The sequence below is a fragment of the Anas acuta genome, chromosome 4 (genome assembly GCF_963932015.1).
Source record: "Anas acuta chromosome 4, bAnaAcu1.1, whole genome shotgun sequence".
Lineage (NCBI taxonomy): Eukaryota > Metazoa > Chordata > Aves > Anseriformes > Anatidae > Anas > Anas acuta.
In genome coordinates this window covers 48,760,502-48,782,744 of record NC_088982.1, presented here as the reverse complement: position 1 = coordinate 48,782,744, position 22,243 = coordinate 48,760,502, and the positions used below count along the sequence as shown (strand labels likewise).

Sequence of the window (22,243 nt, the reverse complement as noted above, 5' to 3'; positions counted from 1 at the left end):
CTTGAGATTTTACCTTTCTGTCACTCCCACTGTTTCATGATCCCTGTTGGTGGAGAGGACAAGTAGGGGAGGCAGGAGACAGCAGGAAAGTAGCTAGGGATGAAGTGTGGCAGTGTCACTGGAGAAGGTAGGGAGCTCAGCATGCAGTGAGATTTGGAGCTCTCTGCCATAGGTAGGGAGAATGTTGCATATTGACTTGCATACAGACTTGCATAATTGCTAAATATCTTAGGAGGAGGCCAGGGAAAGGAATGCCTGGTATGAAAAAAACAAGAATTGTTTGGCCCTATTTCAGTCCTCCATTCCATGCACTAGCAGAAGACCAAGTACATGGATTCTGGTGATTTGGGGAAACTGTTGAGAGGTTCTGAAAGGAACTTAGTCCCTTTTCTAGGAAAAAGAAAAAAGAAAAAAAAAAGTGTGATATGGGATCAAACAGGAATTTGGAGTTAGTGTTAGTTATCTGACAGAATAAGGCATTCTCCTTACTACCCTGAAAACCACTGACAGTCTGAAAATGATGCATCATAATTAAACTGCTCTACAACTGCCATCTTAAGATTTGCTGTACAACAAGGTCAATTTCTTGATATTTTTACTCATTGCTGTGGTGGGAAACTAAGCAAGTTCTCCTTCCCTGTGTATATTAAAACTTAGAGCTCAACTAGAGCTCCTCATGAACTACTTTGTGCTTCCCTTTACTTCTTTTTACTTATGCACAGAAGCAACAGTGCTGGTGTAATACTCGTGCTTGAGACCTACAGGAAATGGATGGGATCCCAAAACTGCAGAAATGTTTTGTGTCTGTGAAGAAATGGAGGACTTAGTATCAAGGTTGAGTTAGGCACCTTTCAAAAGCAGCAAATCAATCAACCTAATTTTCTTAAGACATCTTATTAGCTTTCTAAATATCTGGGGTCAAAAACAGTATATGAACATAGATGCCATTATAGTGGTTAACTTAAAAATATTTGCCTGGTACTTTTCAGTCAGCTTTAGCAGCTTATTAATGTTAATGTAAATTAAGTAACTACTATAATAATGCTATACAGTCTTGTAGAAATAGCATCTTCTGATGTTCAGTTGACTTAACAGATAGAGGAGTAAACACACTGATCTTAAATATACTTTATACATGACTGAAAATCAGGGAAGAAACCAAACATAACTTCTGAATCTAGTTTCTCCCCTTAGTATGTAGAGCAGATGTGCTTTGTAAAAAAAAAAAAAAAAAGCCTTGGAAGTTTTATTAAGGTCATGAAGTGGGGTTGTAAAAAGGTGCTGAAACAGCTTCATGGGTCATGGTTCATTAACTCTAATTGTCACGTCTGGATTCCATCTGATGGGTGATCAGGTCCTTCCTTTCTCACATCCTTTTTCTCACTGTCTTCAGGTGACCAGCTTCCAAAGCTACCTCTTTCAGAGGTATGTCCAGCAGTGGACCTGGGTAATAGTTCTTTTTCTAAATCACTTCAGTCATACTTGTACGCGCCTTTTTCTTGTTGGATTTGGTCTTTTTCTTGTATCCTTCCTGTGTGGAGCATTCCTCTGGAGAGAACAGGATCATCATTAATGAAAAGCATTTCAGATTTAGAAAGATAGTTAGATTGTTACCTAAAAATTTTCCTACTTGACAAGACTTGCACACATACATTAAAAATAGAAAATGTAAAAGCCTTATCAAGCACCAAGTTCCTTCAGATTTCAGGCTTGATATGAGGGAGTGAAGAAGCAATGTTTTAAATACCACCCACATAAGACAACCACATAATTTATAGTATGTGGCCATCTGTGTGCTTCCCAAGTTCCTGCTTCTTTATTAGAATTAACTGTGTGCCAGAAGCAGAACATTAACTCTACAGGCAGTGGAAAAGACATGGGACAAGTAAAGAATGTTCCTCCCTTTATTTCATGAGGTTTGTGACTGTTTGTGACTGTAAGTTATGTCATGATTGCTTGGTGTCTTAAAAAATGAATTAATGCTTTCTGACCAATGTCAAATAACACCTTTATTTTTAGCAGTAAATATATTTATATGGGCATAGAATTACCTGTTTTCCCTAACAGAATTAAAATAATCCAAAAAATTTCAGAACCTGGAATTTACTTGGCTAGTTCCAAAGCACAAATAAAACCTCATGTCATAATAAAAGAAGAAAATAAATACTTTCATTACTATGAAAGATGTCATTTTGTTAGATTTTCAGCTATAACTTAAAGTATTAGAACTGTTATAACACTTCTCCTATTACTGGTTTTAAATCTATTGAACCTATTTATACCTGTAGACCCTAAAATTTTGAAGAAAATTCTTACAACTCTATTTTGCTGGTAATAGCAGACATACTCTTCTAGCAGTAGTGCCAACATTAAATATGTGTAAGTGTATTTATTTTTTTCAGATCCTTAAAACAGTATCTATAGCATTAAATGGCTCAGTTATTTCCACGTTAAAGTTGTCATGCTTTTTGCTATTGATAAAAAGGTCTGTATTCCATTTTTGTTAATGAATTTGATTTACTTTCCTTCAAAATACCACCAGTGTGGGATATTCCTGCCAGAGTTGTCTGATATTGATTTCTCAAAATCATATCAGCATTTACGTTTCTTTTAAAATATTTCCCTTATTGTAAATGAGAAGAAATGACACAGATAATCTGAGTGTCCTACTTCTCATTTCTGTGTGCTTGTTAAAAAGACCGCTTCACTAATTGATAAATACACTTGGCATTCAGACTAAAACTAAGGCATCTGTTAACATCAGCTATCTATATGACCTGTGAATGTACGAACGGTATTATTCTGATTGTTCAGGTTTATTATGTGAGCAGTCTTTTAATTATTTTTGTTACAGTCCTAGAAAATATAATATGCAAAAAGAAATTTAAATCAGCCAATGTTTCAAAATGTTTTTGGTATTACTATTTTATCCGATCTTGTTATTATTAGGAAAATCTTTCTATTCTCTCAAAAAATCTGGTGCACTCTATCATATGAGCTTCCTATTTCATTTTGGGGTGTGTTATGTCAGCATTAATTTCATTACTTCTATAGCCTCTTCTTTTCCTTTTGTTTATTTTAAGTCAGGACCTAACTGGTCCATATTTAGCCAAGGCATGCTAAAATCATTCATCTGTAATTCTGCAGTTTTGTCCATAGTATCCCTCCAGCTGAGACCATGAAACTGAGGTAAAACCTGGTGGATCCTTCAACAATATCTCTGGTCCTTAGCCTCATCACACTTATTTTTTATTATTGTTATTTTTATCATCTGCAAATAGACATTTTCCCACTTTCTATCTGGAGGTGAGGAGCTCACTAGCCTTATTTTCACACTCCTCTATCTTCATTTCAACCTGCTGTGTGCCTTCGTAATTTTCTTTAATAACAGAAGGAAGTGAGAGGTGTTTAAATAAACGTATAAACCATTTTTATGCAAAGCTCTCATTTCTTCAATCTCCAGCGTTAATGTACTTCTGCCTCCACTTTTGTTTTCCTCTGAGAAACTCAGCTAATTTCCTTCTTGTTACAGTTTCATATGTAGCCTAGTCCATGTTTTCAGATGTTTGACCTTTATTAGCTATATAAAACAGAAAACCCCTGAAATTCATCATTAGGGAGTTACTCCATTTCCAGTTCATTTTTCTTGGGCCACCATTTTTAAACAGGCTTAGAGTCTTTGCATGAGCTGTCCATGCTAAGGCTCTGATATCTGATCTATAAAACCTGCCATCAAAGAAAACGAGGCCAACATATATTTGACCTGTTGCATAAATTTTCAGCTAGGAAAAATATTACATTTCCTGAGAAGAATGCTGGTGCCTTTAGATGTTGTGAAGTCTAGTTTAATTTTTATTTTTTATTTTTATTCCCTCTCTATCTACTCCTCCATACTTTCTCCATACTTGACTGGTCCTGAAGTCCTTAGGAGTATGGTGCTCTTACCTTTGAAATATGTACTTTTGTTTTTGCAATCTTCAGAAATAGTTATCCAATATTTAAAATATTTGTCTAACCTGTCTTCTCTTCTCCTATATTAGAACAGTTAATGGTCTCAGGTCTGTGCTCTTAGCAACATAGCAACATACCTTTTTATTAAATTGCTCTTTCTTTGGGTGCATGATTCTTATTTGGCTATTTTAGGCTGCAGCCCGTATCAAACATTGCCAATTCCTGTTAGCAAGACAAGTTACAGATAAGGCTTTGTACTTTTTTGTATGAGCATTCTTAACCTGCCCCCAGTCCAAGGGAAGTGCTTTTAGTTTGTATCTCAGTGAAAGGAGTTTTCAAAACCCCTGTGTTTAAGATACTCAAGTGTAAGTTCATACATAGAGGATCTACGCTACCAAAAATCTATCTGTCCCATTACATAGCAGTTTGAGCACAGATGTATGGCATTTTTCACAAAAATCTACCCCACCTTTCCTTGCCACTCTGCCAGCCACAAAATATGTATGGAATTCAAGGCTATGTAGTGAAAAATATAGGAAACTAAAAGAAATCTGATTTTATTTTGAGATTTGTCTCCAAAATTCCATGCAGGTCATGCAAAAGCATGCTTAAGGTCATTTATCAATAGTTCTACAGCTGTCTACTCTCCACAGGTACTGGTAAGTACCAGCATGGTGAGAGTTGCCTGCGTTCTGTGGAGGCAGAGGTTGAACAAGAACCCATGGGAACAGAAAAGGTCATCAGAGCCAAGCAGAAGCATCAACTACCTTGGACACTCACATTTCAAGTGTTTCTAGCTACAAAAACATGTCAAAATGAGTCTCAGTATGTCCTCATGCAGGTGATTCTGCAGTAGGGCACAAAGCCAGAAGAGATTCCTGAGATTCGAAAGTTATTTTCTTCCCATATTCTTTCAGGTATGAATTCTCCTACTCATAGAGAACCAGGAAGCCTCTATCCTACAAACACAGTCCTCAAAAAAAAACATCCTTTCTAACCACCACTCACACAGATGGGGTGCAAGATATCACGTTACTAAAATTCAGAGGAAAAAGTAGAAGTGGTAGGCAGAGAACAGGGTGTGATGGAGTTATCTTATTTATTGCCTACTTGCAACCCAGAATGTTGGGTTTGTAATCTGGGAAGGACTCCTTAACCTCTCTTGCACTTACTCTGCTATGTATTTAACAGCAAAATATACCTCCCAAAGAGATGAAAACTCTTATTTACATCTGAGTTTAAGAAAGTCATCCAATCCACGAGTATTACCCAACAATTCAAAAGCAATTCTGTGACTCCAATATGGATTGAGTTTAGTCCTAAAATAATATATAACAGTTCTTTAGGGATTCCTGGGAAAGTCTTAATGTTCCATTCTAACTCCCACATCATTAGTTTGAAAACATAAGGCTGTTTTTTCTTTCCTTTCTATCCTCCCTTGTAGTGCTTTTCAAAGGTGGCTTATTTTCCCTGAGTTTTGCCACAAAAGGGAGTTGGTAAATTTTAAAGTCTATGTGTGGGGAGGCAAGGAGCAACATGAAAGCACCCTGGTAATGTTTTTGTGTGTGTAGGGGGGAAAGACTTGCTGTAGGCCTATTAGGTTTCTCCAGAATTTTTCTCAGAAAAAAAAACAAAAACAAACAAAAGACAAAAAAAACTGTCTTGCCACTAATGACCTTACCCCTTGGATTTTGTGTTTAAATATGATGCACTTTCTTTGAACACAGTCATTTCATTCTGATCAGCACAAGGCATTCCCTGCTCCTGTTACAGTGCTAGTTCGGAGTTGAAATCCTGAATTCAGCCTGCACTTGACAGAGCAGTGACAGGTGACACTTTTGAATGGTGTTTATGCTGAGTGAACTGGAGGTAGGAAGGAACAGCACTTGCTGCTACGGGGCTTTCCTCCTGCCAGCCGCATGGAGCAATCATCCAAGCACCTGATCTCGTTCTCTACACCGCTTCCCTAGAAATCTTCTCCCTGGGAGTGTGCCTCCTTCAATGCTTTCTGCCTTACCTCAGAGCTCTTTGGCATAACTCCTTAAGTGGAACAGGAGCACAGCCACTACTTACATTATAATCACTTAGCAGGTAAGACCATTCCTGTAGGAAGTGGAAAACTTTTCAGTGCCTTACCTGCAGGAGCCTAAATACATCAAAGAAAGTGCTAACCGCCACATCATGATCTAAGCAGAAAGAAAAATCTATCCTCTTAAAAATGTGCAGAAAATCATTAAAATTGAATAGGCTTCTGCTGTAGTTTGTGCATTTGCCCAGAGGACAGTGCACAAGGATGAAGGTCTACATGTATGTTGTTCCTGTTTTAAAGCCTATTGGAAATGTTCTTCACTCAATAATATATGAATGAATAAAGCTGACAGAAAAGTGTGGATCCTGCTTGATGTTGGGGATGGGAACCAGGCTACAGAGCCATCTCTAGCTCCACAAAGCCTGCCCGGGAGTAGTGCAGTGGATCACTTCAGCTGGAGCAGCAGGGCACGTTTTCACAGCATGGTGACTGGAGGAGCTGAGGAACTGAAATTTCCTGCTTTCCAAACAGGCACCCCCCAGCTTTTATTTTATTAGAAGGAGAAGTAGCAAAACCAAACACCACTACTTGCTGTAATGTTTTAAAAGGACGGGTGAATCTTCTGAAAAGTAAGGTCAGGTTGTTTACCTTGCTCTGGCAACTCTGTGCACATGTGCAGTCATGGAGCCCTGTGTTAAGAAGGCAGGTCCTGCCTCCAGGGCAGCCCTGGTGGGTCCAGCACATGGTGGGACTTGGGACCCAATGCTGTGCACAGCACCGCGTCTGGCCAGATGTAGACAGACTCCTGCTAAACACACAGGGCATGGGACGTGCTGCATCTGCCCAAAACGTACATCTCTCTTAGTATCCTCTCTGACTGACCATTAGCAAATACTGGGAAAAGGAATTAAAGAAATAGGCACAGTGAGCCTCCCCCAAGGCATCCTCTCTCATGAGGTTTAGGAAGTCCTCAGATGTTTAGAAACTTTTTTGTTTGGCAAGCCCAGGCCTGCTCACAGCAGCCGACATGTTCATCTCTAGGATCAGGAGCCTAAAAGTTAGGGGAACCAAGTCCTTCCTCAGCTTTGATTCCAGAACTTTTCTGGCTTTTTTTTTTTTTCTTTTTCCCTTTTTCTTTTTTGTCATCTTCATCCTTCTCTTCCCCTTCTGGCCTCTATACCTTTAAAGACTTTGACGCTCCTAGCTACTCCAATTGCAGATAAATTAAATTCAACCAGAGGAACCTCTACAATTATTTCAGATGAAATGCATTCTTTTACTTCATTATTCAGCAATAACCTTCACATTTTCAGCTCTAAGGCCACATCTTTATTGCTCTATTGCTCTATTGCTCTGTTGCCGTATTTCACCATTTACTGTAGTTCAATCCCGCATAGGCTTTTCTGTTACTAAATAGCTTCAGCATGGGTGGTCCTATACAGTTTTCCTTTGAACAGGGTGTAAAATGCCCTGTTTCCCTTATGCAGTGACAGTCTGTTTTTAGCAGTTCATCTGCAAGTTCTGCTCCAAGCTATACTACTCCCAAAAACCACCGTAAGTCTTGAGATAAATATATGTATGTGCACATATTTCTAGTATAGAGGATGTTATAATCAGAAATCATCCACATTAGCAAGACTAATTCCCTACCATTTTAACATGCTTTGTTTTAAATCACAAAATTAGGAGCGTAATTATAATATAGTCTCCCACCTGTCATTATCTTCAAACAGTTGAATGCCTGGGGTACTTAAATTTTGAGAATGCCCTCTTAAAGTTAATCTTCCATTAGCTGTAATAATCAGTTTTAAATAAACATTTTCTAATTTTGATTTAGAATGGAAAGTTGTCCTTCTGAGAATGAATCACATATACTTTTATGACTGATTATGGTGAAAGGAGCAGTCTTTGACAGTTAATTATTCCAGCAAAAAATAAAATATAAAATAAATTAAAATAAAATAAAATAAAATAAAATAAAATAAAATAAAATAAAATAAAATAAAATAAAATAAAATAAAATAAAATAAAATAAAATAGACTCCCTAAAACTAACTGTTCTGCTGGTTTAGAGTTTGAAAAGACTGACCTCTATATCAGAATACATTAAGCATATGAGTTGTGACTGCTGCTGCTGGAAAGAAATAGATACTAGACTTTCAAATGAATGTAGGTCACCAAGTGTTGTTCCCAAGATGGAGAAGAGGGTTTCTTTGTGACGAAGGAAAGGTTAAACATTAATTCCCCAGGTTTCCTTCTGCAGATCTAACAGTGTTGTTAAGCACTTTGATTTTCCCTAGTAAGAACAAGTGCATAGCCAAATCTTTTTATTCCTGAAATTGTACTTTGTAAGTTTTGTAGGTAACCTACAGGTAAGGATTGATGAAATTGTGGTGTTTCCATGGAAATACGTGGAAAACTTTATTACGTTATGCAGAGTTTTCCTGTTTAAGAATTAGTTAGGAATTCCTAGTAATTGTTTAAGAGAATTCATATTACATGATGAAGTCTTTCTTTTTCCGTGGTATTTTGTTCTCCTGTGTAATCAGATTTTACTTATTTTACTTCTTATTTTACTTACTAGTACAAAACAATACTCTCAATGTTACTCTTTTTTTTTTTTTCTTCGCAGTGCTCAGGATCTGGCCCTTATCCTCTTGGTTCTCTAAAGTAGCAGCTGATGCACAACATTTATTGTTTCCTTTGGTGGTCTGTGGCAGTTTTAGCTGATGTCATTTTTCTAGAAATAATCTGTTCTTTGTAAATGTGTGATCATCGAGCTTGCTTGAGCCTTTATTTTTATAAGAAAGAGAAGTAGAAGGGGGTTTGTCTGCAGACATGTGTGCTTGCAGTATTCCTTGTGGTTAATGACTTTACAAGGCTTAACAGCAGTTCTTAATCAAGAGAAATTCTTGTTAGAGAAATCATGGAAATATTAACATTTCCTAATATATAGCATATTGGAAATATTAAAAGTATTCTAAACCTTTCAGAGAACAACAAGTTCTAAAGTCTAAATTACTATTTGCCTTTTTTACTGTCCACGACATCAGTACTCAAATCATTGTAGAGATTTACAGAGGAATTTTCAAAATGATCAGATCAGAAAAAATGAACATTATGGTCACTATTTTTAAATATCAAGGATAGGAAATGTATTAAAAACATGCAGTTTCATTTTCATGTAATTCTTTGTTGTTTTTTTATTATATATTTTTATAGTTCTTATGGATATAAATCCCATGCACTCCATGTGAGCAAACTGAGATTCAGTCACTTACATGTGAAGGAACTGTGTGTACTGCTGGCATCCTCTAGTACCCTCTGGCTGTATAAAAGGTTCCCAAGATCTAGATCTGATGATCTTTACTCCAATTTCAAGCTCTGCCCTGTAGGACAGTTTTACGTGACACACTGTTCAGTGTGTGTTGAGGGGATACAGTGTTCCCCTGTCTCTAACTTCCTAGAGAAGTATAGGCCAATGGCTCAGGCTATCCCCCAGAAAATGCTCTTAATGAAGACCTGTAAGAAGTGTTTTACTGACCCTTAGGTATTTCAAGACCATCCTTTCCCAGCTTTAAAGTTGCATTTCTCACATGCGTAGAATCATCCCTCTGGCAGAGAAATGCTCTGAAATTATGCTGTTAGCTGACACTTCTGAGACAGTGATACCTGGGTCTACAGCAAGGGCTTTATTCCATAAGTATTTCCCATCCCAAAACAGAAAATTAGATGGTAACTCACTTCCTTGAGCAAGGACATCAAATGTACTTTAAAGTTTAGTGTTTATACGTTTTATTCATATGTTTATACATTTTATCTGATGACAGATAAATTTTATTCAAGATACCTGGGTGGTCTCCAAAGCACAGGTCATACAAAGTTCCCTAGTCTGAGATATTTTTCTCGGCTGATCAGGAAGGCAGGCTGCCTCTTGGTTCTTCTCTCCTTCATGCAAGGGAGCTTGCACGCCTACACAGTGATGGCCTCCTGGCAGCAGGCATCAAAGCCTGTCCAGCAGTCTATCTAACCTCACAAGCTCTCCTGGAAAGGACATCCTGCCATCCAAATCCTCTCAGGTTTGTGAATGTCCTTAAACTGACCCAGACTTCCTCATTCGTTGGTGACTATGGCAGAAAAAGGGCTGCTACTTTTCCTTCTGCTTGCTTACAAAGGCTTGGTGCTTCATTACCCAAGCAGATGTGCCAAGTCCAGAGACCATTACCCAAGAGTGACGTGCCAAGTCCATAGAGATGCTGAAGTTCAGGACTCTGCTTGCAACTCACCTTTCTTACTAACTTCCCAGCCAGCATCTCTCCTGTATGGATAGCTAGACATCAAGTTCAGGGTATTCTGAGTCCCCAGGCTGGAACAAGTCATTGAAAAACTGAAATACATTTTTAACACAGTGTGTCTCCTGTACTTTTGCAGAAGGATGGCATTTACCATGAGCTTTACGTCCACCTTTTTAGTTATGTGGATCCCACAACATGCTCTTAAATACAGACAGAAACCTTCCTGACATTTCTGTATTAGTGGCAGAGTTATGGACTTTGTGCCAGTGGGGAGGGTGAAGGCATTGGGGTGCCTGTGTGAAATAAGGCATCTTGAAGAATTTCAGTCATTTTAATTTAAACAAGTTTTTAAAATAGTAGCTTAGTATAGGCCATCCTTCATTCTTTGGTTTTATATGTATAATTGCTTTTCTTTCTGGCAATAAATAACCATATTTATGGATGAGGAGAAACAGATGTTAGGGGGCAAGGGGTATTTCTTGCCAGTAGCTTCCTTACTGTCTTGCCATTTGGATTATGTAGTGTAAATGGAGCAAAATGGTAACTCTATTCCACTGAAATTCAATTTGTGCATATGAAATGAAGTTTCCCTGAGGCAAAAATCAACTAGGCTGTAGAACTCCCGTGCACACACCTGTATTTGGAACAGCTTGTCACATAAGGAGGTATGAATGGCGAGACAGGCATTTTAATCTTCAGATTTGAGATTTCAATGCTAACAGACACTGCTGAGAGCAAGGTTTCCAGGAAACCATGTGTTGCTTCTGGTCTTTGCAAGATAATTCTTCTCTAAATAGCACAGCTCGTGGCTTAGGATGACTAGAGAACTCCCTCCAGTGGGAGATTTATTGCATGAACTCTGTTTGAAACTGTGCTCTTCTAATGACTGTCTCTTTGGTGGCAAATGCATTATAAGTTATTAATGTGTCTTGCTCCCTTTTACTTTTGTACAATAAATCTGTAATCTTTTATATTTCTTCAAACAAAACCCTGTAAAGCACATTGTGCTTTGTTTTGAGGCACTGTGGTTTGGTTCATTTGGGTTACAGGCCAAATAGTTAAGGAATTAAAGTCCAGGCTTACCTGCTACACAAAGGAAAGAACCAGAAGAAGCCAGGCTGCTTCCTCACAGTTATTGCTTATAGAGGACAGCACTGGGGCATGAAACTGGTGTTCCATATAGGTTGTGACTGTGGGTTTAGCTTCTCCTAAAAGGGCAGCTGGAAATACGTGCTTCAGGCTCCTTCGGAATGACAGACCTGCTACAGGTCTCCAAGCAGCTTACATTCTCATCAGCCTTTGCTCTAGTCTATGCACTGTACCTCTGGCTGCACCAGATGTTAGCCTGTAGACCTCTACTTACAAAGAACAATAAGTAATGTCAGTAAAAAATGGTTCTGTAGTCATGTAATGAATATTTTTTTGATCTTACATATAGGATTTCTGTAGGATTTGGTTTTGAAGCTCTTCCAGGAGTGCTATTATGTGTACTATAAAGATAAGGACACATGCCTTATTTTAACCGTAATTTTCTTAATTGTTTCATGCTCCTGAGGGTGATGATTTGGAGATACACATCTTTTGACAACAAAACAGGCAGAGAACAGGTTTTGACTATAGAAATTTCCTGATGGCAGTTCTAGTGAGGCACTTGGGCATTTTTCAGCAGTGTCCATTCTTCACTGTGAAGACGTAATTCCTGCACTTCTTCAATGTCCTTCGAGTATCTCAGTTGTCATGTTATTGGGAATTTGTCTTACTAGGGTCTCACTTGTCACTCATGTCTTACTCATTTGTCAGATACCATTTTTCTTTCTGAGCAGGGAAACCTTGCTTATTCTAAGCAATCATAGAATCAAAGTGGCTTGGGTAGGAAGGGAACTTAAAGCCTACCCAGTTCCACCCCCTGCCATGGGCAGGGACACCTCCCACCAGACCAGGTTGCCCAAAGCCCCATACAGCCTGGCCTTGAACATTTCCAGGACTGGGGCGTACACAGCTTCTCTGGGCAACCTGTTCCAGTGCCTCATCACCCTCTGAGTGAAACTTGTAGGAATTTGTTATGTTTACAGTCACATGGATTACTGCATGAGGAAAATTTTACAGAACTCCCAACTCTGGCAAGGATGCAATGTGATCTACTTACTTACTATACAATGCCATGATTAAATACTGTAAAACAAGGCCAGATTGTTTTTTAGGAAAATGTCCCTTATAAATTTTTTGGGAACCTTGAGAAATTCATTATAGCATTTCTACTTCTCATTTTCCTTAATCTACCTGGATAGTTGGAAGATACCCGCAATGGTCTATACTGTGGGAAAACCATCATGCAAACTTCCTGGCCACAAGAGAAAATAAAACAAACAAACACATCTTCTCACAAAAGTACAATTTTCCCCACCTAAGTTACTGTATTGAAATAACTGAAGTTTAGATGAAAATCCTGCTGTAGCTCTTCTTTCCTGTTCAGATAACATGCTGTATGGAAGTCAAGGGAAACTGCCCCCTTTTGGCTGTTTATAGAAGATACTGACCCAGTGTCCTACTGCTGTGTAACAGTAAGCATGCCTCAAGTCCTTTGCTGACCAGCTCCTGACCCAAGCATCTAAGTGTTTTTCACTTAGCTTTGTATCGAGGCAGTGTTTCTGATATGACACTCATCAATGTTAGCACAAGGGGGGGTAATAGTTTTCATTCTCCTCTTGCTACCGTCTTTTAGAAAGCTGGCTATGTTTTAGATTTTCTCTCTGCCAATCACTTCTCTAAAAGTAGAGTTTAAAAACATGGTTGCAAGATGCTATTAGTGCAGGAAGACGTTGCCTGAATTCAGGGGTTATTGTGTTGGCAGAATAAATGCAATTTGCTCTCATTGCAGTTCCAACCAAGGTCCCCGGACACAAGCTGCCCTAAGCTGGAATGACAGACCTGGCTGTGCTGAGCATACCAAGCTCTGCAGGACATTTGGCACCCATGAGCTCTTACGTCAGGACTCTGCTCTAATATAGTGCTCAGCAGAAGTTTTAGCTTTCTCTTTGCAAACTAAAAGCATGGCCATGGGGGTAAAAACTGGACAGGTGGAAAGTTCTTGTGCAGTTTTGACACTGAGAAAATACTGTCAGAGCTACTCGTATGCAATCTCTGTAGTAAATTACTGTGGAAGCTGAGGGCAAGGAAGGAGGCCTAACCTTGCCCTTGCATAGTCCACCTGCAGGCACAGAAGTTTAAAATCAATATGATTCACTTCACTTCCCTTTCTAACCTTGAATGACATATCTCAGTTACAAACAGGTGAAACAGCATCTAGTTTTCATCTGCAAGCCTGTGCAAAATTGCCCTGCTGATGTTTGCTTGTTGCCACAGGGAGCGTACACTTTGTCCGCTTCTTTCCCTGGTCCCTGCTGGAGTGCGAGGAGCCGCTGTTCCTGCCATGGCTGTGCAATGGACCTCTCTCAGGAAAACCTGTTTGTGTCCATGCTGTCTGAATGAGGTCAGTTCTCATGGCAACCATACTTTGCCCGCAGAAATGTGCGTTGTTTTCTAACGCTTTCCCCTTCTGTGTAGAAATTATGTAAAATCCAAGGCAGCAGAAGGGTAAGAAAGAAAACTACTTGGGATGCAGGCTGCAGAAGCAGTGACACTTATTTACCTTCATGCGGATTGCTGGTGTTTTACAAGCGATCAAGCAGCCTGAAGTTTTGTGAGACAACACACATTAAGAACACTCCACTGGTGGTGTTGCTCAGCAAAAAATCCATACGAGTGGTATTTAGACAGAAACCAAATTAATGTAGGTTGAGTTACAATCAGATAGAGCAGAAACCAGCAGCTGTATTGCTGGGTGCCTTATTCCAGTTACCTTTAATTTTCCTCCCTCCTGCCTTCAGTGTGGAGTTAGGTAGGACTGGGGTGATCCCATGGGAAGAGGAGAGGCTGTGCTTTGTTGGTGGGGCTTGCCAGAGCTTCCTCTGACCAGCTCTGCTCCAGTGCCCGGCAAGGCTCCTGCCAGCAGGGGATTAGGGGGCATGGCGATGACTGTGGTAACAAGAGAATTCCCTGCTGATGTTGTAAGGTTATGTTAAATCTCCTTTGTAGATCTAGCAGGGGATTAAGTTGTTCTCCCCCCTCACATCCACAGATTTCAAAACCTTTTAAAAGGGAGACAGACACCCTCCGTGCTTTGAATGGCATTTTTTTGCTCTTACAAAAGGGAGCAAGGACTTGGCCTCAGCCTAATAAAAACAAACATTTACCTTGATTACAAGAACATCCCCAGCCTGACTGTTTTATAGTGCCTCTGAACACGAAGCAGAACTGTTGCTAGGGAAAAAAAGGGAAAAAAAGTTAAAAAAAAAAAAAAGTTAAAAAAAAAAAAAAGCTCCCTTGCAAAGAACAAGCACTTATTCATTGGGAGGTTACTTTCAGTGCTGCTCTGAGCAGTTTGGCACAGCTCAGGCTGTGTGGGGAGATGGGGCTGCAACAGCCCTCGGTCTCATACCTTAGCGCAATTTCTGTGCTTGTGACTTTTACTGATAACGTAACTGATTACTCTCTGCTCTCTGCATGGTACTTGTGAAGCTGAAGTGTTGTGTACTACAAGTCTATCAGCAAGATCGATCGCAAAACCTATAATTAGAATATTAGTTAGTAAAAGCTGTAAACTACTGTATTTATTTTAGATTATTTCATTTACCTTCTTTGTTGTCATGGGGATCACTGTAGATAGATGCCAGGGTAAACAAGGAGAAAATGACAAAAGCCAGCAGGATGAAAGCTACTTCAAGGTTTGTGAAAGGCAGCTCCATGAACTGTTACTGCTCCACCTAGGAAAAAGTGCAAACTGTTGGCTCTGCTGGTGGTGGAGAGGGATTGCTCTCCCAGAGAAGTCAGGTCTTTAGTCAGAAGGATGCCAGATCCTGGTCTAACTGGTTAAGTAACTTCAGCAGGTAAGGGAACAATGCTGTCGCTCATGCAGGAATGCAAATTTAAGCCCTTTTACTTACTAAGTAGCACGCACGTAGAGTTTGCTCTAGGAGGCGTTTACAGCTTGCTTTTACTGTTATGAGAGCAGCTATTGAAGTAACGCTGCACTCAGCTGGATACCTATGTCTGTCTATATCCTATATATTTTATATATTTCTAAGCAATGTGTGAATCTTTCAGCATAGCAAAAAATCCTTATTAAAACAAAAAGTATCTGTAGGATAGCGTAGATTTTCTTAGCAGTAAAACTTGTAGTACACATCTACACTACATTCTGTGTAGAGGAAGGTTTAACATGTATGAGAGCAAGCCCCGGCATTACCAAAGCAACGATCGCATTACCAGTCAAGCCCCTGTCAGCAGTTAGTGAGGAAGTTCTGAAGTCAAGGGAAATGTAAAGTGTTCAGTTACTCACAGGATTTAGGTCTAAAAAGCAGTCTCCCAGAAGTCTGAAAACCAAGGAGCACATTTGTACAGAGAAGTGAAGAATCAGAAGCAAATCAAGACATTGAAGCAGCTTGTAGTAAATAAAGGGAAGCCAGCACTTACTGATTACCAGAAATTTGTGTGTACAGTCCATTGGGGTTTCTTCGTAATCATCACAGTTTCATAAAATGATTCAGGCACAAGTCAATCACTTAAAGCTGGAAGGATCTAATGCATCTTGGTTCCCTGAGGCTTTGCAGTTGCTGCCTTCCTCATGGCAGGTACAGTACACACCAGGCTAGAGACTCCCAGGGACAAGTGGTGAAAGTGCAAGGAGCAGGCACAGAGCTCAACAAGTTGTTTTTTTTTCTTGTACCTGCCTACAAGATGCAAGCAATATGCATGCAAGCTGACACATAGAAGTTATAACACTGCCATTTAGGCAGACAGGACTGGAGTGTGTACATTGTAAAACATGTTGCATTTTAAGCCCTAGTAAAATATTAACGTAATTGTAAACAAGATTAGCTAGTATAAGAGACCCAGCTCAGTGAATGGATCTGTAAGAATTTTAAAATTCAGATCCATACTGATACAAACAATAATTATTAGAATGAGATGGCTATGTCAGTAAAAACCATACCTGTACTGATTCAGCTTCTATGAAAAATGGTCCTTTTGAAGAATCTTTCTGATCACTTTGGGAGTTATTCTGTATATTATTGATTTCTAAAGGACAGGTATGTTTGCTGCAAAATTTTGGTCTGAAAAACACAAATAGCATTTATACAAACTAAAGCGTCAGTCTCCTCTAATTATATTAGCTACATGCTAAGTAAAGGGGATTTCTAAATGATCAATTTTTAATATTCTAATTATTCAATTATTTTAAAATATAGGTATGTATGACGTATTAGGTACTTATCCCATTTTATTCAATAAACGTAAGAATGATCTGTTCCAATCAGACATGAACTTACACCTGTGTGGCTTTTGAAAAATATGTTATTGACAGACTATATGCATGTTTTTTTTTCTATACAACAGTTAACATACATGTATATATATCTGCCTGAATCTAGATATATAGCTTATATAAGCTTACAGCTTTTCCTATATAGGGAGTCAAATTCTTCCATTATCCCATATGTCAATAAGGTTAATTTATCTTTCATGCACTTCTTAGCTGGAAGAAATAAATTAGTATGCAATTAAAGAAGGATCCTAATTTCTGGAAGTTCTCTACAGTTGATGGCATTTTTTGATACATAACAGTCTACAAGTTCTTTCAGGAAAGTTAGAAGCCAAATGGATATATTTTGGATAGTTGTGTATATATGTATAGTATATTCATTTATTTAAATGATATTTTGACTTATATATCATTGATTAGTTAAATGTAATCATAAAATCGTAGACATTAGGCACAAAGAGAAAAATCGATCTGAGCAAAGTAAAAGAAAAATGCACAGATTTTACTGATAGTTGGTAATGCTTTTGAAAGTTGTGAAGTCTCACTGAAAGTTGTTGGCATATAAGCTCTTTAACTGTCTAGCACAATGCATTTTTTTTCCTATCATTGGCAGTATGTGTTTACGTGGTTGTCATACGTTTAGGACAGAATACAAGCAGAGCCATCTACTGGTGCTGAGGTACAACAAACATTAGAAAGAGTGAGCTGATAAATGAGAAAAAAGTCATAAACACTAAGAAATGTTTAAAAATGTTTAAAAAGTGTGTGGCTTCATATTTCTTAATTCTGGATTAGGACAATTTTATTAACAAATATATGCAGCTATCAGAATAAATGTGTCATTTGATTTAATATTACAAATCACAAAACATTATGATAAATTATTATACTGCAGTGTTAATCTATTTATACACGTACATTGTCTGTTGTCCACTGAGAAAATACCTTATCTGTCTTCTTGGAGACTAGTCATTGGAGACATGGTCAATGGAAGACCAGAATATTCTGTCTGTGTCCTATGTTTGTCAAGAACAGAGAAATGTGCAATATTTGTGAAAAAAAGAAGGTCTATGCATAATTGAAGTCTTATTAATACTTTATGGAAGCTTTACAAGTAGACACAAATTCTGGTCAGATACCTGTAATGAAGCCAAAGAACACAGAGGGTTAACCCCTAGCATGTTTCTGTGTTGTGACTGAAAAGCTGGTACCTCCTCTTTTGAATACTTAAAACAAAAGTAAAACTACCAGACAAACTGGAATCAAGTGCTAAAAGCTGTGAGTGAATAAATTCCATATGTTTAAGTTTATTTTGATCCAAGTAACATTTCAGAAAGGTTCTTGTTTTACTCTTTACAATTTCCTATATAAAAAGAAGAGCTTAATAACTCTTTAGTTTTGTGACAAATACAATGCAAAGCTATTTTTTATGTCTCCCAGTGCTTAGGCCATCTTTAAAGTTCAAGTTTCTTTTGGTCGTTAAAGTCATACCACAGAGACATGGAACATAATCATCATGTTTTCCTAACCATGTTTATTCCCTTGTTTGACCGTGGGAAACAGAAATACATGTCTCAGGGAGGAACAAGAGTTAAAAAGAAAAAAAAAATGAGGAAAGAATGAACTCAAAAGCAATCACTGTGTTTGGTGTCATCATATGACAGGAATCTTCAGAACAGAGCTATAGGTGCTGGTGTGCGGAAGAGTGTGGTCTTCTTGTTCAGTAATATTGGGAAGATGTTTCTAAATGACCTGTCATTCCCATGTGATCTAATATGCTGCCCCTATTTCTTTGGAGAACTGTAAGATCACTCTACATTTGTAAGATGCATCTTTTGCTTCTGTTATAGGGACTATTTCATATTAAGGTTACACAAAACCTTCAGTCTTCAGTGCTATGATTTTTGAGAAATTTTCCTCAGAGGCTGACATGCCTATCATATATTTTCAATAGAGGGAGACTTGTTTTAGGACAATGCCTTTTGAATATGACTAACCTAACAAAACATGGGTTATTCACTCAGTTCATAATATCATTTTGAAAGCAGACTGTAGTGAGCTGGATAGAAATGAGTAAAAGAAATTGTGTAGGTGTAGGAAGAGATGTTGGTAGGGACAAAATAAAGACAAAGGTTGACACCCTTGTAGAGAACTTGGACCAGCCTTCACTGTTACTATGTGTTTACAGGGACACTACTAAAATACTATAAAATTATACCACTTGAGATACAGATGTTGACATTTTACTGGAGACCAGTGAAACTCCAGATCTTTGTAATGAATTCTGATGGCTTTGGAAATATGATTAACTTGGAAATGATAGGGAAGATCGATACAATTTTTGAAAGGATTTAAAAATATATATATATGTTTTACACTCTAAAACACTCTAAAAACAGATGAAACCTAAATAATGTGCCTCATGATATACCAGTTCACCAGGCAGGGAAAACAAATCAGTGCCAGAGCTGGTATTCAGTGGTTGTGTAATGTTTCTTAGCCTAGCCTTTTCAACAAAATGTGTACAGAAAGTAGTTTAATGACTGGATTCTACAGAATTTTATTTTCTAAACAAAATTCTGGCCCTACAGGAATCTTTATAAAGCTGATCCATTAAACTGGTGTGGCTTGGACTTCACTAACTTGTAGCAGGTTCCTCCACAAAAATGGTTGTTGACTTGTGTGGGAAGACTAAGAAAATAAGGAAATAATAAGGAGCAAATCACAGCCTTAGACAGGATGGAAGAAAAATGTGAGACTGAAAATAAATCAAAAATCCTTAATTTCTCCAAACAGGGCTTTTAACTTCAGAGCTCAGACAAAGATAGAACCGAGATTAGAATAAGAACTAAGTGGGAGTTGGAAATAATGAAATCTGTAATTTTAAGTTTTACTTTTTCCTATTTTTTTTTTCTTTTTTTCTTTTATTCTTTTTTTAATCTATATGCATTTTCTCTAGTCTAGGTTGTTTATTGGCAGTAAAAACAGTTGATGTCTTTCTAGGTTTTCTATAGGAATGAGAAAATGAAATTGTAGAGAAAGAAAAGAGTACAGGACACGTAAAAATACAAAACAGACATATATTCTACATACCAACATGCCTGTTCCTCTTGTTGGGAAATATGCTGGCAATGAAGCGAGAACTGTCATGAAGGATATTTCCACATTTAGTGTACGTTCTTATTGCTTTTGCTGAGGCACCTCCTTACACGTTGACACTGCTGTCATAGCTGTTGTTGAACACTTCTGAAACTGAACTGTGGACTTGACCCTGTAGATAATACACTCAACTCAGTAAAGCCTTGGAAAATTAGAAACGGCAGTATCCAAACTTTAAAAAAATAAAAAATCTGCTTTAATTAAATTCCAGTTTTGTAAGTGGCGGAAAAGATTTGATCTCATAAAAAAAAGTTTGACTAAACCAAATAAAGTGCAAGGGTCAAAAAATGACTTATGGAAGTATAACATCTACAGTTTCAATCCAGTTATTGTTCCTATTACTGATAACGTGAGGTAACTACATCAGCCAAGTTAAGTAAATACAATCTTTGTAAGATATTAACTTTAGGTTTTTGTGTTAATGCAGTGGAACATATATCATTGGTTTCAATTATATTCCTAGTGTTCAGCTTTTTACAGCTAGCACATAATAAAATTAAGCCACGGTACCATTTCTTGAGAAAGACTTACAAGTGAATTTTGCCTTCTTTGTTTTAAAGACTATATTAATGGAAATAATATTATTAATTAATATGCTGTATTTTTCTTGCTATACACAGTTTTTATGGTTAAAAAACATTAAACAAGAGTCAGGCTATGTATTTAAACAGAGTTCACACACTGGAGGGAATGGATCAGAGGAAGATTGTACTAAAATGGTTTCTAAAGCACCACTAAATTGATTCAATAATTTGACAGTTGTTTCTGGTTTTATACCCTTTGCTGCTTTTAACTGTTACAAAATTCTGCTTTTTGGCAGGTCTTTCAATTGTCTGAATGATGAAAAGCTGACTCCTTTACATCATCTGCTGTATATTAGCCTTGTTTGTTAACTTCAGAATGCTGAGGATCTGAGCTATCAGTTCCTCCTGTGAATTATAACCTGCTGAATCATGTGCTGTGATGGGTTGGGCATCGTAAATAAGGAGTTCATTTATTTAAATCAGCCTGGCAGTTTATGCAGCATAGGTATATCCATGAGCTTGAACTCATAGGCTCAAGATTGAACTGAAACAGAAAAACCGAGATAGATAGAGAAGGAAAGGTAAGAGACAGGCTGTACAAGGAACAAAGAAATACAAGGAGAACAATTAGAAAAAAAAATATTAGAAGAATAAGTAAGTGACTATACAGTGCGTATACATCAACAAGGATGAGGACAGCCTTTGGACTTGCCTATCTGTAGGTTCCCTGTTATCACGGTATATCCTCAGTTCATAGTAGGTACTTTCTAGACTCTTGTTTGTTGATTCTGTTTATTTTACTTCTTTAATTTGTATTCTGTGCTTATCAAAATATGACTTAAAAGCAGGCATATTAGAAATGAAAAAAAAAAGGGTATAATTTTATTATGATACACTGAAAAATAATGAGTTCAATATAAGGTAAGACACTCCCTTTCTAGGATTAATTAACAATTATATAAAAAAGAGGATATTATAAAGATTAACTCAGACTTTCTCTGTAGGCTTTGCTGCTCCTGCAGTTAATGTTTGAGGAGTGCTCAGCTTAGACCATACATCTGTCTTTGTTATCTCAGTACAGAAATGAGCCGCCAATGCTAGTGAGTCAGCCAAGCACATAACATAGTTTTTGCTAAGCCAAACAAAAGGTACTGCTCTAGCATTGTTATAAGCGTGTTGAAAGAGCTCCGAGGCTGGGTTTACTTATGTTTACACCTAAAACTGTCTAGTTCAAGGGACACCTTCTGTTCATAGAAATTGTCAGTGACGCATAATTTTTCTATCAATTTTTTTTTATTATTATTATTAATTATTATTATTATTGTTATTATTTTTATTATTTGTTCTATGTGCGTGTTCTGGATGTTGTATTCAACATCTGTAACATTAACTGTACCTATCTATCTTTAATTTTGCTGTCTACATATTGCTCCATGTTTTTACCTGCCTAAGCAATTAATATGGATTAAAATTCAAAAATCCAGCAGTACTTATTTCTATAAGATACTAATGACTTTATAATTCAACAGTAGAGTGAAATTCTGTTTCTAACAACAATCTACAGAAAAAATTCTAAATATTGATTTTTTTATATCAATTTGAGATCATCATGTTACAATGCAGAAGAATCAAATGTCAAAACTTGATTATTTTTGTTCTGCATCATACAAGATTCAGCTATACAAATGCTGAACACATGGTTATAATTTCTATCAGAATGCTTAAAGGCATTTTTTTGTGCAAGAATATAATGATAAATAATTGCTATATGTTCCCTTACAAAGGAATGACTTGTCCACTATGTGAATGAGTATTTTTGAATAGGAGCAAGGCTTCCCTTTAACCAGTATAGACAAGTGCAACTCCAAAATTGTCGAGTTTTAAGCCATCTGAAAGAAAAGCC

At 37.5% G+C, this 22,243-nt stretch overlaps 1 protein-coding gene and 1 long non-coding RNA gene across 8 annotated transcripts in view; one reads left to right on the top strand and one right to left on the bottom strand.

Moving 5' to 3' along the window:
• The window catches only part of LOC137856135 (uncharacterized), a 76,967-nt gene that overhangs the window by 36,992 nt on the left and 17,732 nt on the right, over positions 1-22,243 (top strand). The window lies entirely within an intron of this gene.
• Positions 1,219-21,087, bottom strand: SMIM31 (small integral membrane protein 31). 7 transcript variants are annotated; one of them, XM_068681158.1, is made up of 7 exons: positions 19,751-20,251; positions 17,576-17,796; positions 16,328-16,448; positions 14,969-15,098; positions 14,774-14,901; positions 14,529-14,595; positions 1,219-1,548 (listed from the first exon to the last, which is right to left on the bottom strand). In XM_068681158.1, exons 4-7 carry the CDS (start codon positions 15,078-15,080, stop codon positions 1,463-1,465), a joined length of 393 nt encoding a protein of 130 aa, XP_068537259.1. In that variant the 5' UTR covers positions 15,081-15,098; positions 16,328-16,448; positions 17,576-17,796; positions 19,751-20,251; the 3' UTR covers positions 1,219-1,462. The 7 variants fall into 7 exon arrangements, 5 of the variants coding, with proteins under 5 accessions (XP_068537259.1, XP_068537258.1, XP_068537262.1 ...); XM_068681157.1 differs by lacking the exon at positions 17,576-17,796 and having other exon boundaries at positions 19,751-20,231; XM_068681161.1 differs by lacking the exons at positions 16,328-16,448; positions 17,576-17,796 and having other exon boundaries at positions 19,751-21,087.